The 16,821-nt window shown below is 45.0% G+C and overlaps 1 protein-coding gene across 2 annotated transcripts in view; it reads right to left on the bottom strand.

The window, feature by feature from the left end:
• The window catches only part of LOC119979494 (autophagy-related protein 2 homolog B-like), a 138,194-nt gene that overhangs the window by 81,720 nt on the left and 39,653 nt on the right, over positions 1 to 16,821 (bottom strand). For both annotated transcript variants that reach the window (XM_038821797.1, XM_038821806.1), the window contains exons 15-21: positions 11,087 to 11,360; positions 10,482 to 10,590; positions 7,851 to 8,043; positions 6,944 to 7,086; positions 5,449 to 5,609; positions 2,501 to 2,673; positions 1,852 to 2,002 (exon numbers count right to left, since the gene is read on the bottom strand). In XM_038821797.1, the coding sequence (XP_038677725.1) occupies positions 1,852 to 2,002; positions 2,501 to 2,673; positions 5,449 to 5,609; positions 6,944 to 7,086; positions 7,851 to 8,043; positions 10,482 to 10,590; positions 11,087 to 11,360 (1,204 nt within the window). The remainder of the gene's footprint in view (positions 1 to 1,851; positions 2,003 to 2,500; positions 2,674 to 5,448; positions 5,610 to 6,943; positions 7,087 to 7,850; positions 8,044 to 10,481; positions 10,591 to 11,086; positions 11,361 to 16,821) is intronic.

Raw genomic sequence — 16,821 nt, 5'->3', positions numbered from 1 at the left:
AGTAAGCTCTTCCATGTACAAGCTTATCATGTTGGAACATCTCAAAGTATTTTTGTAGTCAACTGATTTTTGTACTAACATTAGCAGATGTGAGAAATGTCCAGTACAAGGCAACAGAATGATGAGCAGTTGGTGTATTTTAAGATGGTACTCACTGTAGATGTAAACACCAGGTGGGTTCTCATAGAATCCCTGCGGTGCAGGAGGCCATTCAGCCCATCGAGTCTGCATCCACACTCCGAAAGAGCGCCCAACCCTAACCCTTTGGACACTGAGGAGTAATTTAGCATGGCCAATCCACCTAAGCTGCACAGTGGGTGGAAACCGGAGCACCCGGAGGAAACCCATGCAGACACGGGGAGAACATGCAAACTCCACACCGACAGTTACCCAAGGCCGGATTGAACCCGGGTCCCTGGCACTGAGGGGAGCACTGCTCACCACTGTCCCACCCTTCTGCTATTCTTTGAATAACGCCAAAGGATCTTGTAATGCTTTTTTCTCAGTTGCTAAGTGCCTGCCCAAAGTGCTACTGAACAAGTCAAACTGAGGGTTACTGGGATTGATCTCTGGTCGATGTTACGTTAGACAGAACTAGTCTCAGCACACCTACTCAGATTGGAAGGAGGCAGGAGAGGACTGAGGGTGCCTACCCCAGAGAGAGTCAGCACCTTTAGGAGAGGAGGAGACCCCGTACCCCAGTGAGAGTCAGCACCTTCAGGAGAGGAGGGGGGGCCCGCACCCCAGTGAGAGTCAGCACCTTCAGGAGAGGAGGGGGGCCCCGCACCCCAGTGAGAGTCAGCACCTTCAGGAGAGATGGGGACCTGAACCCCAGTGAGAGTCAGCACCTCCAGGAGAGGAGGGGGTCCCTGTACCCCAGTGAGAGTCATCATCTTCAGGAGAGGAGGGGGACCCGAACCCCAGTGACAGTCAGCACCTTCAGGAGAGATGGGGACACTGTACCACAGTGAGAGTCAGCACCTTCAGGAGAAGCGGGAACCTGTACCCCAGTGAGAGTCAGCACCTTGAGGGGAGGACAGGACCCTGTACCCCAGTGAGTCAGCACCTTCAGGAGAGGAGGGGGTGTCTGTACACCAGTGAGAGTCGGCACATTCAGGAGAGGGGGGGGTGTCTGTACCCCAAAGAGAGTCAGCACCTTCAGGAGAGGAGGGGGGCCCCGCACCCCAGTGAGAGTCAGCACCTTCAGGAGAGATGGAGACTCGAACCCCAGTGAGGGGCAGCACCTTCAGGAGAGGAGGGGTCGCTGTACCCCAGTGAGAGTCAGCATCTTCAGGAGAGGAGGGGGTCCCTGTACCTCAGTGAGAGTCAGCACCTTCAGGAGAGATGGGGACCCTGTACCCAGTGAGAGTCAGCATCTTCAGGAGAGGAGGGGGTCCCTGTTCCCCAGTGAGAGTCAGCACCTTCAGGAGAGGGGGGACGACCCTGTACCCCAGTAAGAGTCAGCACCTTCAGGAGAGGAGGGGACCTGTACCCCAGTGAGAGTCAAAACCTCCAGGAGAGATGGGGACCCTGGATCCCAGTGAGAGTCAGCATCTTCAGGAGAGGAGGGGACCCTGCACCCCAGTGAGAGTCAGCACCTTCAGGAGAGGACAGGACTCTGTACCCCAGTGAGAGTCAGCACCTTCAGGCAGATTGGATATAAATTGGCTGGGTTGAACGGATGGTCTAAAGGCACAGGAACCAAGTATTCTGGAGCACCAACACATCGTTCCACACAGCAGTAGACAACGTTCTTGAAACCAGAAAATAACTTCACAACAAGTTCATATCAGCAGAGTTTTGTAGAACATACAATCAATCAGCTTATTTACAGCTTGATCTCCTCCATACCTTGGTGACGAAGACAGACTTTGTTGGTCTGGAGACAGAAATAATGTTGATCATCGAAGCCCTGATACTTGGCCACAGTGAAGAAGCTTCCATTTTCAATCTCTAACCAGAATTCACCATGTTTCTCAGCTAACAGCATGCCATCTTCACTCTGCAAGAAAACGCTGTGCTCAGATTTAATCACATCTCCGTTCACCTTGCTGCCCCAAGATGGTATTACTACATAGTCTTCAGGAACCACTGATGGCGACTTTGTGATACAAACGAGTGAATTCTTGGTTCACTGCTGAAGCCAGTTAAGAGCCAGTCACATTGATGCAGGACTGGAGTCACATACAGGCTTAGGCCGGATAAGGGCAGCACCTTTCCTTTCCCAAAGACGTTAGTGAATGAGTTGGGTTTTTAGTACAACCCCACAGATCATGGTCACCTTTGTTGAGACCGATTTCATATTCCCATATTTTAATTGTACTGAATTCCAATTCTCAAGCATTCCATGGTGAAATTTGAACTCTCTGGATTACTGGCGCAGTAAAATATTCACTAATCCAATATGCTACCCATAGGGTACTGACACTGGTACCAGTTCTGAGACTGGTACAAGATCCTCACGCTCACATACAAACTTATTGGTGCCACAGCCTCTCACCTTGCTATCCGTGTGTATGGTCACAAGTCCATGAGACACATTGAAAAGGACCGATAGGAAGCTCTGGCAATTCCTGTTCAGCTGTTCAACCTTTTTTTTACGCCGCGATCGGTGGGTTGGGTCGGTGCTGGAGCAGAACTGCAGCGCCTCCTCATCAGAACCGCTCTCATCATCTACAGGGAGTACAGGGTGGGGAGTGAAGAGTTAGAATTCTGAACGGACTACAGAAGATACAAAATGGTTGCCGCCTGATATAAAATGGACTCTGTCAATGTAATTGACCCTATGTTATTATCAGTGTCTGCTGTTGAAGTAGTAAAGCTTTGTGCAAAACAATGATCCACAACCAGATGCATCCGGAGAGACAATGAGCCGTTGGCAATCTTTGCCCAATGTCTGTATTCTTAGCTACTTGTAACTGACAAAGGGGCCCCAAATTAAGGAACTAGCAAGGAATGAGGAAGGACATGTTTCAACGTGGCTGGACTATTGACCCCATGACTTTATGCAACCGTTATTTATGTAATGGATTGATCGGGTAAGGCAAACTGCCAATTAGAGACTATAGGAGCTAACTTGTAACCATTTATCGTCATACCTCTTCATTCACCTGAGAAAGGAGCAGTGCTCCGAAAGCTCGTGTTTGAAACAAAACCTGTTGGACTTTAACCTGGTGTTGTAAGACTTCTTATTGTGCTCACCCCAGTCCAACGCCAGCATCGCCACATCATGGTAACCATTTCTGGCATTGAAGATGCATGTTATGAATTGTGATGCGAACAGAATTGATTGGGTATTTGTAAATGCGAATGCAAACTAATTCCACTTTCCTTCTGCATATTAACCCAGTGTGACCTCAGCTCAGGCGAGAAAAGGTGCTGCACAGACCGTGGGGGTCAAAGGCCTTTTCTCCCAGAGCTCTGAAAATTAATAAATTGATTCTTTACTCACTCAAAGGTCTATTGTTGAATATTTTCACCTACAGGAGTGAGTCAGGTAACCATCGGGGCACATCCCCATGCTGCTGCTTTTCCCATCAAGAGTGGGAATGGCCCAGGCAGCATGTGAAACGAGATAAAGCACGATACCAAGGTGGAAACCTAAACATTAACGTGTATTTCTGTTTCTCACCATCACTCACCATTGTATTTCCAGTCCTGTCTAGCCTTATCACAGTCGTCTGGCCAATCACTCCCTTCTTTCCCTCTCGGCACACTGCTTGCACATTAGAATGTTTGACAGAATCATAGACTGTTTAAAGAATTCTTCCCTGGGATGTGGGCACCCCCTCTGGCTAGGCCACATTTTCAATGCCCATCACTAATTGCCACTGAGGTGGTGGTGCTGGGAATCTTGCATCAAAGGAGGCCATTTGGCCCATTGGGATCATGCCAGCTTTTTGAAAGAGCTCTTCGATTGGTCCCTTGATCTTTCGCCATAGTCCTGTATTTTGTTTCCTTCAAGTAGTCATCAAATTGACTTTTGAAAGTTCCCCCGAGGGCAGCACGGTGGCCTAGTGGTTAGCACAACCGCCTCACGGCGCTGAGGTCCCAGGTTCGATCCCGGCTCTGGGTCACTGTCCGTGTGGAGTTTGCACGTTCTCCCCGTGTCTGCGTGGGTTTCGCCCCCACAACCCAAAAATGTGCAGAGTAGGTGGATTGGCCACGCTAAATTGCCCCTTAATTGGAAAAAATAATTGGCTAATCTAAAATTTTTTTTAAAAAAAAGAAAAAAAAAAGTTCCCCCGGAATCTGCTTCCACTGCCCATTCAGGTTGAGCTTTCCAGATCACACAATTATTTCTCCTCATTCCTCACCCCTCACACAGATTGTTATCCAATTATCTGAAATCAGAGTTATTACCATCTCAGACCAAACCCCAAGAGTGGCCAATATTTTGTAATTTGTAAGACTGTGAGACAAGGATACCTCACTCCAAGAGTGACTCCATGCACAAATAGAGATTTGGTATATTAAAACAAACCTTATTACTAAAACTGTATTAAAATGTTAACATCACACAAGAGCTTACAATTGCCCCTTAAACAATGTTAATCAATGCAGTGACACAATAACCCTTAACTGCTATCTTTATTCCCACTCAAACAAAATCGTCTGGATCCCAATCCATTTTTAAATGCAGTTAGCAGGCTCAGGAAAATTGGCTGAGAAGATAAGCCTTGGACACTCCCCTTTGAGAGAGATCCTTTGAGACTGCCTGCAACACCCTGACAGAACAATGCAGAATCCTTTTCCTTCAGAAACTGCTTCTTAGCTTGCTTTCCACCACCAGACTAACTCGGAACCTCAACACCTGACTTTCAGTCCCGGGTTCCTTCCATTAACTACATCATCTTACTAAACTGAACACAATGGAGTTAACTATTCCGCAGTGAACCCTCTTAATCTCAATAAAAATCCATTAGCCCAATTTTACGATGCTTTAACTTAACTTCTGGCTCCACAAAGCCTTGCTGCCTTTCAAACCAGGATTCTTTAAAAACCCCACTGCAGCAGTCACACACACGCACATTCACCCAGACTGCTAACCCTTCCTGTACCAAATACATGTAATACAATATTTCTGAAATTCCTACATTCATCACAGAGCTCTCTGGTTACCATACTCCTGTCACTGGCAACAATTTCTCCCGATTCACTTTGTCAAAATCCCTCCCAATTTACAATGACGCTAGTATCACCTATTAACCACCTGTACTCCAAGAACAATCTTGGCTTCTTTTAATAGCAGTATTATATTGTAATTTACAATGGCATTCATAGTGCGGGATGTGGAGACATGAAGCAGCATTCTATCACAGCAATGCGAGAAGCAAAGAACACTCAAGTATGCAGAATACACTCAGCCTTCCTGCCTCACAGGCTAAAGCTCATGGTGAGTTACACTGTCACATTTACAATAGTATGAAGGGTAGTGCAATACTGTACCGTCCTGGAGGAGTGTCGACTTGAGCTGAGTAAGACTCTCTTTGCCGAACGCGTTGATTAACTGGCTGGCCACAGACAGTCCAACCCCATAAGTAACGTTTTCAACGGTCTCAACAGGAGATGGGGCAGCAGGTTCCCATAGTAACAAATCATTATTTATTCTGCAATAAAGAGTAATGAATAGCATATGAATGAATTATCTGAGGGAAAGATAGAACTTGTATTGACAGTGCCTTATCACACACTCAGGTTATCCCGAGGCACTTCATAACCAATGTTAAGTGTAGTCACTGCTTTGTGTTAACAGACACAACAGTTAATTTGTACACAGTATGAACTGGCATAAAAGCATTCGAGATGATTCTGGTTCTGGACCGAATGTTGCGTTCTAATCAAGGAAAACTCTTGCAGCTCACAAGAGGGCCATTGGATTTTTAACATCAACTAGAACAGGACGATGGCACATCAGTTTAATGCCCGATAAGGCAGTAACCGAGAGGTTGTGACCCCTGGCTAGTGAATCTATGGGGTACAGCTTCGGGATAAGGGGATGATCATTTAGGACTGAGTTAAGTAGAAATTTCTTCACTAAGGGGATTGTGAAGTTTTGGAATTGTCTACCCCAGAGGGTTGTGGGTGCTTCGCCAGCGAGTATATTTAAGGCTGAGACAGACATATTTTGGGTCTCAAGGAATCGAGAAACATAGAAGGGGGGGGGGGGGGGGGGTTAGGAAAGTGGAGTTGAGGCAGCCATGACGATGCAATGGTGCAGCAAGCTTGAAGTGCCACATCTGCTGCTATTTCTTATGTTCAATGTGTGGCACCTTTGACATTGCAGCATCCCCTCAGCACTAAAATACGAGTTCAGGTCCCTTGAAGTCACAGCCTTCTGATTCAAGTCACTGAAACAAAGGTAGAAAATGCAACAAAACAGTTCATGCAAACAGAAACAGCTGCTGATAAAACCTTGATGTTACAAACCAAATAATGAAATCTAATTCACAGAAAAACTGAAATAAATCAAAAAATAAAGTGGATTTTTTTTGGTTTTTAAGACCTCACCTCCAGCATTAGCAAGAACACGGGGGCACAGTAACGTGGTGGTTATGGCACTGGACCAGTAATCTGGAGGCCAGATTAACAGTCCAGTGGAATGGAGTGAATGTTAGCATGAAAATTTAAATTTAGTTTTAAAAATCTAGAACTTAAAAGTTGGTATCAGTAAATGTGACCATGAGGCAGACTAATTGGCCTTAAACCCCAACTGGTTCACTACTATTCTTTGGGTAAGGAAACCTCAATCTGGGCTGCATGTGATTCCAACATGGTTGACTGTCTTAACTGCTCAGCTTGCACTTGGGTTGAGCCTTGCCACATCTCGAGAATGAATAAATATGAAATTAACAAGGATGCTGCACCCCAACACGAGGAATGGAGAACTGAGAAGCAAAACTAAAAGCTGAAATAACAACCTAGGGAGAGATATTGGACTCGCCTGTTGTACACCTTCTCATAGAACGCCTTGTTTGGCAGTGTAAGGTTGACATTAGGTAACATCAGTTCCAGTACGTAGTGGGAGGTGCTTATGGTTTTATCCTGGAATTGCCCCATTTCGAACTGATCCCCTGGCATCACCATCTGCAGAGAGCACACTGATCCAGTGAGACAAATAGCATTAGAGCCCTGTGGACCTATACCAGTTTTTGAACTGCACCCGCTTCCCATACTATGTTGACAAGATGCAACACCCAGTTGCTGACAGTTTCACCAGTTTCCTAGCGTTACAAGTTGACTTGCTTTAAGGCATCATACGGTGTTGAAGTCAGCATTTCTAGATGTATCACAAGTGAATGGATCACACTGCTATTAAAAAGTCTGATGATGTTGTGATCCTTCGTGTCTTTAGCTGTGAAGTAACCCGTGGCTATTTCAAATTGCCACGCTAATTTACAAAAGTCACGAGGAAGCTGGTGTGTGAAACTGAAGATGTCAAACTGATGCAGCAGGAAACAAGTTCCTGAGGCACACTTAGGGACTTCATTCAGTACCTAAATTGTACTGCACCCTTCATGGGAGTGCTTGATGGGACAGCGAAGAGGGAGCTTTACTCGCTATCTAACTTGTGTTATGCTTGTCTGGAGTCAGTTTAATGGGACAGCTTAGAAAGAGCTTCACTTTGAATCTTATTCCTCTGAAATACTCAACACTAATCTGGGTGCCCGAAATGTAAAGTGGTCCATTCCCTTGCAAGATTTCCTACACCTTGATGAATGAAGTGTTTGTAGTGCCTCTCACTGGGATTTAGCTTGTGCCATAATAAACATATCAGTGATGGTGAATGATCACAGGAGTGGATACAAAGATTTCCACTTCTTCTAAGTATGCATGAGGAGTGCTCTCACCTCCTCGTTTTCATACATCACTCTTCGTGAGGAGAAAGGTGAGGGTTCCTGCTTTCCCAAATCGCAAACGTCTTTCAGGGAATGGTTTCCGCCCTCTTCATCCTCCAGTAAGTGACTTCCAGGTTCCTCCTCCTCTGTTGTTATTCGCTCCAAGATGGAATGCACCGCTGTTGGGTTCACCTTCAATACAACTCTAGTGACAAAAGCCCCCGTAGCATCAATAGAGAGTAAGCATACATTCAATGTCAACTGTGCATTTTGGTAACAAGGTGCAGACATATCTAAGACCATGACATAGGAACAGCGGGGAGAACTAGAGCATCAAATCTCCAATGACTTTGAAGCAAATGTAGGTAGAAGTGTGCCCCAACACTCCAAAGGAAGCTCGCTGCCACATCCACTCCAAGTTCCTGATCTTAGTGGTCACACAGAGCCTTCAGTTCTGGAATTCTTTTCTTACACGCTCTACCTCGCTCTTCTTTTAATACAGTGCTTAAAATCTCTCTCTTTGGACAATGTCCTAATATATGGCTGAGTGTCAAATTTTTGTCTGGCAACCCCATTGCTAAGTGCCTTGGGATGCTTTGAATATGTTAAAGGTGCTTTCTAAATGCATGTTATTGTTATTAAAGTATCCACTCATTTCAAAGCAGTAAATAAAATCACTTGTAGCATTTTTAGAAGCAATTTAACAGGGAAAGCAAATGGGGGTAAATAAAGTCGGGTGGGAGGAGACTTGTGCAGAGCCAGCCATGGAGCTTTTGAGCCAAAGGGCCTTTTGCTGTAACTCCGATCAAGATTTCTAGCCCTGGCTCCACTATCACTTCACTTGAATGGACCGTCGCTCCGTGGTGCCGTGCCCACGTCTGAACATCTAATGCTCGGATGTGTAAAATAAAATCAAAATATTGTGGGTGCTGGAGATCTGAATTAAAATCAGAAAATGCTGGAAAAACTCAGCAGGTCTGGCAGCATCTGTGGAGAGAGAAACAGGGTTAATGCTTTGAGTCCAATATAACTCTTCTTTGGAGCAAAAGAGAGTTAGGAATGTGACCAGAATTACCCTGTTGTTAAAAAGGGGGATAGAGCAAAAGAGGTCAGGGATAGGTTAGAGGGCAGGACAGATTAAATTACAAAGATATGATGGAACCAAGGCAAAGGGAGTGGCAATGATAGTATTAAAGACAAAAAGCATTCAGAGTAGGTGTTAATAGCAGAATAAAGGCCAGCGTTGTCTGAAATCAAAATCATGAGATTAAGATTCAGACTGGTATCAGTGAAGCCCAATGCAAGCTGGAGGAACAGCATCTCATCTTCTTCGGACTTGCCATTGAGTTCATCAACTTCAGGCCATGAACTCAGTCCTCCATCTAGAATTGATTCCTCTCCCCAAAAGAGCAATCTGTATCTTGTTCTCGTCTTTGAAAACCTGAATTTCTCTGGACTTTGATTTTTATCTTGGATTGGATTTGTTTATTGTCACATGTACCGAGGTACAGTGAAAAGTATTTTTCTGCGAGCAGCTCAACAGATCATTAAGTGCATGGGAAGGAAAGGGAATAAAAGAAAATACATAATAGGGAAAAGAGAGAGGTTAGTAATAATGTTAGTCTTAGGATTAAATTTTAAAAGATTAGAACAAGTAAAAGTAAAGTAAAAAGTGGATCTGTTGGGGAGAGCTCGCAGAGAGTCGCCTCGCTCCGGCGCCATAGAATCATAGAATTTACAGTGCAGAAGGAGGCCATTTGGCCCATCGAGTCTGCACCAGCTCTTGGAAAGAGCACCTTACCCAAGGTCAACACCTCTCCCTATCCCAATAACCCAGTAACCCCACCCAACACTAAGGGCAATTTTGGACACTAAGGGCAATTTATCATGGCCAATCCACCTAACCTGCACATCTTTGGACTGTGGGAGGAAACCGGAGCACCCGGAGGAAACCCATGCACACACGGGGAGGATGTGCAGACTCCGCACAGACAGTGACCCTAGCCGGAATCGAACCTGGGAGCCTGGAGCTGTGAAGCCATTATGCTATCCACAATGCTACAATGTTGCCATCTTGGAGGTCTAGGCAAAGTAGCCCATGCACCTTTCTCTGTCCTTTCCCTTGGTGATCCTTAGCACAAATGACTTTTCTCAGTTAATAATGGAGAAAAAAAATGGGGAACTAATTGGGAGGAGTAGAGAAAGGATCGCGGGGCAGCACAGTGCCGCAGTGTTTCACACTGCTGCCTCACGGCGCCGAGGTCCCAGGTTCGATCCCGGCTCTGGGTCACTGTCCGTGTGGAGTTTGCACATTCTCCCCGTGTCTGAATGGCTCTCACCCCCACAACCCAAAGATGTGCAGGGTAGGTGGATTGGCCACGCTAAATTACCCCTTAATTGGAAAAATTGATTTGGGCACCCTAAATTTATTTTTAAAAAAGAGAAAGGATTACAGATTCCATACATTCCAAATGGAAGAATTGAATTTTGCCGTCCAAGTTTTGAAGATTATCACCTCGTACTAGAAGGAAGAAATAATTTGCACCTTTCCCATTCCCAGCACGTCCTGGAGTATTTTGCAGCCAATGAAATACCTTTGAAGTGCACGCACAGTTGTAATGAGGGAAACATAGTGTTACCTGCCTTGGCCAATCAAACTTCCCGCTGTCGGAAGTCGACATATCTCCATCAGCACAATGTGAAACTTTAAAAAAGGTGAATGGTGGCGTTGCGGGGTCCTCCTGAAATTTACCTGAGATAACGAAAAGACCATTAAGCACTCAGTACAATCCACAATATTGCTGTATCATTCCAGCCAGCATCCCCATCCCTCTCACTAATGTTCTCTGTCCTTCTGCTCAGGTATAGTGCCATAGGTTCCAGCAGGCCGCTCGTATTCTGTCTGCGCGGTGATGAAGACAGACTATGCAGATGTGGAGACATCACAGCCATGGCTAATCCTGGTATTAGGCCATAGTCCTTCCCATGGGGGATATCAGTGAGCGATCAAATGCAGGGGTTTGGGGGGTGGAAATTGCAGGTGGAGGGGCAAACACTGAAGATTAGGGGAAAAGAACCTTCTATCACCACAAAAAACAATGGACAGAGGGCACAACATGCAAAATAAGTTTGAATTTAGCCAATCCCTCCTCATAAGTCCAGTAACATCACTATTACCCTAGCACATCCCAAGACGTAGAATAATATAAATGTCATAATGAAGTAACAATAAAAGCTATTCAACTCACCAAGCAGTTCCTTAAAAGTGAGTTCTAGTTTGAGCTGCTCATGGGATAAACTCCCGAAGAATTCAGTCTTAAATTCTGCCTCGCTGAATTCCAAGTGCAGAACCTCCTTTTGTAGCGATTTCTTGAACCAGGGTCCTCTTTCCTGGTCAGACCGAAGGTCTGGGATTGGGAAACGGATGGCCATTTTGAACATGGGCGTGGTGAGCTGCACAGATGTCCGCTGGTTAGCAGGCGAGGCAGAATCGTCACGGAATATCTCAGTGAAGGCTCTCTGCTGCAATGGAAAGTACGAGCAATGTAATCATTGACGGTTAGCAGTCTCGCGTGGAAGCTTCCCCCCTCAGGGAGTTAACGTTCAGTACAGACAGGTCAGGAGGGCCCCAGTTCAAGCCATGATTTAGCTGGTCTCAGTACTGAAGAAGAATTGTATTTCTACAGCTTGTTTTTACAGCGTCACAGCATCCCAAAATGTTCAAAAGCGAATTAAGCCTTTTTGAAGTGTTGTGGGAAATGGGACAGTCAATTTGGGCGCAGAAAACTCCCACAAACAACAATGTGACAATGCCTAGATAATCTATTTAGAGGCATTTGTTGAGGGATAAATACCAGATAGAACACTGGAGAGAATTCCCCACCTTAGATAATTAGTGCTGTGGAGTCTATGACACTGACCCAAAACGTGTCATTGAAAGACAAAGCCTCCAGCAGTGTAGGGAGGGAGGAAAAGGTTCCCGTTGTATCAGTATCCACCAGCCAAGGTCACTATCCAATGCCCTCTCACAGCAAGTGAATGACAGGTGAAGACAGAATTGGGTTTGGCTGTGATGATCCTCATGGTTGAATGTTGTCAATAGTCCCCGCCTCGTCTCACCCATGGAGAATAATTACTTGGGAAATTTAGTAATGAGCACCCTGCAACAGTATCACAATCAGTGCTTTCAGTAGGGAACTTGGGATGGGGGGGGGGGAGCAGTTGATGCTGTACTATCTCTAACACTAAGGATAACGGGAGAGACCAGTGATCTGAGTAAGTTGTGCAGCCTTGCAACAACTCAAACATCCACACACAGGATCTCTGCAAGCTGACTTCTTTAGGTTACAGGGCATTCACAGCTGCGCAAAAGCAACATGATTGGGGTCGTGCACTTAAACCACCTTTACACTCAACAAAAATATTAAATGGAATGATGGAGGAGGCTTGGTCATTTCTTTAAAAATCCCCCCATTTCATATTCCACTCCTCGTTTTCCCAGCGTCAGCTGCAAGGAGTGTTGAGTAGAGCATGGGAATGACACACCGGTAGGAGCTGTGCTAAAGACAGAGATAGAGGGGTGGGAAAAATAATTTCCCCATATTTTACAATCTGAGAGGGGTCGCATAGGCATGTTTCTCAAGACGCAAGCTCATCTGTTGCCACAGAACCACCTGGCTGCTATGCTTTCTATTGGGTAATAGCGCAGGTCAATTACACGGATAGTTTCTAATTCAAGCCACGCTGCAGTTTGAAATGGGTAATATCAGCTCTGCAGAAGTGCCTTTGATCTGGGCACATCATTCCAGCCCCGCGATTACTAGACCACTGAATTAAAAAAACAAATTCTACCCATCCAAAATGGAATCGAAAATCAATTTAGTCACAGTTGTAGGGCAATAAAAGCAGAAAATGCTGGAAAAGCTCATCAGGTCTGAGAACATCTGTGGAGCGAAACAGATTTAACGTCTCGAGTCCAGATGACCCTTCTACAAATGATTGTATGATTGATTTGTCACATGTTTAGTGAAAAGCAAGGGAAGTACACATTAGACAAAAAGAATAATTGACAAAGTACAGCGACAAATAGTGATTAGAGTGTTGGACAGCGTTCAGTAGGTCTTAAGTAGGTTAACTGTGTGTATTTATTATCTGCAAGAACTATGTACAAACAAGACCATAAGACAGAGGAGCAGAATTAGGCCATTTTGGCCCATCGAGTCTGCTCTACTATTCAATCATGGCTGATATCTTTCTCATCCCCATTCTCCTGCCTTCTCCCATAACACTTGACCCCCTTATTAATCAAGAACCTATCTATCTCTGTCTTAAAGACACTCAGTGATTTGGCCTCCACAGCCTTCTGCGGCAAAGAGTTCCACAGATTTACCACCCTCTGGCTGAAGAAATTCCTCCTCATCTCAGTTTTAAACAATTGTCCCTTTAGTCTGAGATTGTGACTTCTGGTTCTAGTTTTTCCTACAAGTGGAAATATCCTCTCCACGTCCACTCTATCCAAGCCTCCTAGTATCCTGCAAGGTTCAATAAGATCCCCCCTCATCCTTCTAAACTCCAACGAGTACAGACCCAGAGTCCTCAACCGTTCCTCATACGACAAGTTCTTCATTCACATATACAGTGAAGGGAGCAAAATGGGAGCTGTCTCCATGCTTGCCTGTGCACAGAGCTCTGTCCAACATCAGACTGACACCTCGGGGTGGGTCATCTGGTCTCTTACATTGCTGTGTGTGTGGTACTGTACTCAGTCCCCTGTTAACCATTTATGTGCCAGACCCTTATACACCTCCCTCCCCCCCCTCCGCCAACAACCCCCCCAAACCAATTCTTTATCCAAGGAATTTCAAGTTATTCCAGCTTACCCCTTGCATCATTATTCCTATACCATCTCATCACTTCAAGTCTCCGAGTTCATAGGTTCACGTGGTATGTGAGTGGACAAACACTGCGCTCATCTCCATGTTGTTTTTCCCCGCTTCTTTCATCGTATGGGCCATCACAATGCCCACTGTGAAACAAGATGACCTTCCCTGTTATGAGGACATGGGTTTTGGGAAGCTCACCTTTGGCTGTGTGGTGTGCTCTAGGCAATGGGCTACTGCTGCTAGATTCCAGCATCGTTTGTGGCACTGTCATGCTGGTTGGGGGTTGTAGCATTTGCTCTGCGGTCGCAATGTTGACTTCATCAACAGTGATTGGAGCTGAAGGTTTAAGCTCTTCTGGTTGTTGGTTGCTCTCTTGTCTATCTTCCACCGAAAGCTTTGTGGTAATAATCGGAGTGATTGGTTGATCTGCCCATTGAAGGCTTTCAGACACCCATAACAAAGAAGGACAAACCTGCTCTGTAAAGAGAGGCGACAGTTCAGAGTTGAAGTCTTTCTTGTTGGAGCTCTCAGGTATTTGCAATTCTGTCTAATTTACAACACAGTGGTTGTCTTGACATCTTCTGCATTTTTATGGGGATTCAGGGCTACACAAACATCTCTGCTCAAGAGAAAAAAGTTGGTTCTGGAGGATCTACATCAATTCCAAGATTTATTTACCACCATACCTTGGTGGTTCCAGAACTATTGTGGGTCCACAGAGTGGTTTGTCTGTCTGTTGTTCGAAGCCAAGTCTCAGCCGTGCTTCTTTGTTCAATAGGACCATAAAACTCTCTCTAGGTGTCCAATTTAAAGTTTATGAGACGGCCATTAGCCAAAATGTCCATATTCCAACATAAAAATCCAGAATCTTTGACCTCACCCAAGAAGCCTGGCTGCATCTCCTCGTGGTGTGCAGTCTTGATCTCATGAACCAATTTTGGGTCTTCTGTGCATTTAGATACTTTGGCTTTGCACAGTTTGCCAAGTGTCCAATTCCGTTACATTGAAAGCATTGGGCTGAAATTGCAGGGCATTGATCTTGCCTGTGGAGACGCTTTGTTCCATATGACTGGCATTGTCACTCTAATGCATGGGTAGGGGATTGCTACCTTGGCCTGGTATTTCCCAGTTTCTGTGCCATTTAACAAACTGGACTGCGCTGTTTCCTTTGTACCACGGTTTACTTTCTCCTCTTATATGATGCTGTGCGGCACATGGAGTTGAGACTGTCCAACAATTTCTAGCTTTTACTCGGGTTAGATCTTCCTTTGCATGTGCACGAGTCCGTCTCCGCTACTCCTACTAGTATTTTATCCCTGACAAGTTCAGCTTTTTGGTCTCCGTATTTGCAGCCTTCAGCGATCCTATATAGATCATTAATGAATGTGTCCATTAGTTCCCCTGGCTGCTAGACACACTGTTATAACCTGCCTGCTTCCCATTGGCTGGGGACTAATGACAATCCCACAATCCTGTGGGAGTATGAGCTTCCCCAATGAGGGGGGGGCGGAGAAAACATTAGCAGACTCCCTGCATAAATAGAGCTGGCCAGTTTGGAACCAACAGAGAGAGAGGAGTGAGCAGCAAGGAGTTGCTGCTGCTGTTGTATATATATGTTATTGTAAATAAATGTTATTTCTTTGTATCCTGAAAACTCGTGCTGGATTCTTCGTGGCCCTCACAAAACACACTTATTAGTCCTTTCAAGGATTTTGCTGCTTCTTTGATTAGGATAAACATTAAATCATTTTTGTTCTTATTCAAATTTAGCAGATGATTTGTTGATTCCTGGTCATCTGCTACTGGGCTTGCTGAACAATGCAATCTGCTAACTTCTTATCAGAGTCTTTTTTCTCAAACTTGAAGCAATCATATATCTAAGGAATCGCTGGCTGGTTTTGGTGGATTCATGGTGCTCATGCTCAGCCTTGGAAAATGGAGATCAAGTAGCTGCAGACCTCTCCGTTTCAGTGCCGCTTTAGGGTCACAAAAGCATCAAATCCCAACCTTTCCTGGTCTTTAAAGCAGATTCTTCCAAATCAATTTTCTTTCCTCTTGGAGGGAGCTCAGGTGCCTACTCGGGAGTCTGATTTTTCCGACTGAGTTTTTAAAAAGGCAATTCCTGACCACTGGTTTCAAAGTTTCTCAAGACTTGCTGCATCCTGGAATTTAAAAGTTTTAACACACCCTTGCTCGGTCGGCACTCTGGGATTTCCAAGTTAAGAATTTTAACTATCTGCTTTCAGCTTTCAAACATTTCCCTGGCGATTTATCTCTGCACATCTGCTTCTTGAGCTTTTCTTCAGGTCAGAATGTTTCTTCAAATTCTTTAGTCTTGCAAGAGTTTAGTTTTCTTCATCGTTTTTACAAGGTTTTGGGTTTTCCATTTGCTGCCACAGTGTTGCAGTGTATTGCATCAAACACAGTGGATCTTAATGAAGTTTTCATAGTCTTAATTAGGTTAACTGTATGTATTTATTAACTACAATAACTTGGTACATACATACAATAATAGGAGCGGTCTCCATGCTTGCTTGTGCACGCAGCTCTGTCCAACACTAGACTGACTCCTAGGTGTGGATCTACTGTTTTCTTACATCACTGTGAGCATTACCGTACTCAGTCCCACATCAACCCTATTTAGGGGCTGGTTTAGCACAGTGAGATAAACAGCTGGCTTGTAATGCAGAACAAGGCAGCAGCGCGGGTTCAATTCCCGTTCCAGCCTCCCCAAATAGGCGCCGGAATGTGGCGACTAGGGGCGTTTCACAGTAACTTAATTGAAGCCTACTCGTGACAATAAGCGATTATTATTATTATGCCAGGACCCTATACTGCACACTTCACTCTATCGCGAGTCTCTACCCAACCATTTTAATCTGAACGGTGGAAAAAGCTCGAGGGATTGAATGGCCCACTCTTAGTTCTTCAGGGAAAGTTCCATATAAAAACAAGAGCAAAATACAGCAGATGCTGGTCGGCTGAAATAAAAACAGAAAATGCTGGAGATGTTGAACAGGTCAGGCAGCCGAGAGATAGGAAAGAGTTAATATTTCAGGTCTTGTAAATAATGTCTAATCTCCAAATGCAAAGCAACAATT

This window comes from Scyliorhinus canicula, chromosome 2 (genome assembly GCF_902713615.1).
Source record: "Scyliorhinus canicula chromosome 2, sScyCan1.1, whole genome shotgun sequence".
NCBI classification, from domain to species: Eukaryota; Metazoa; Chordata; class Chondrichthyes; order Carcharhiniformes; family Scyliorhinidae; genus Scyliorhinus; species Scyliorhinus canicula.
Note: the sequence above shows the minus strand (reverse complement) of the source record. Positions and strands in the feature narration are given on the sequence as shown.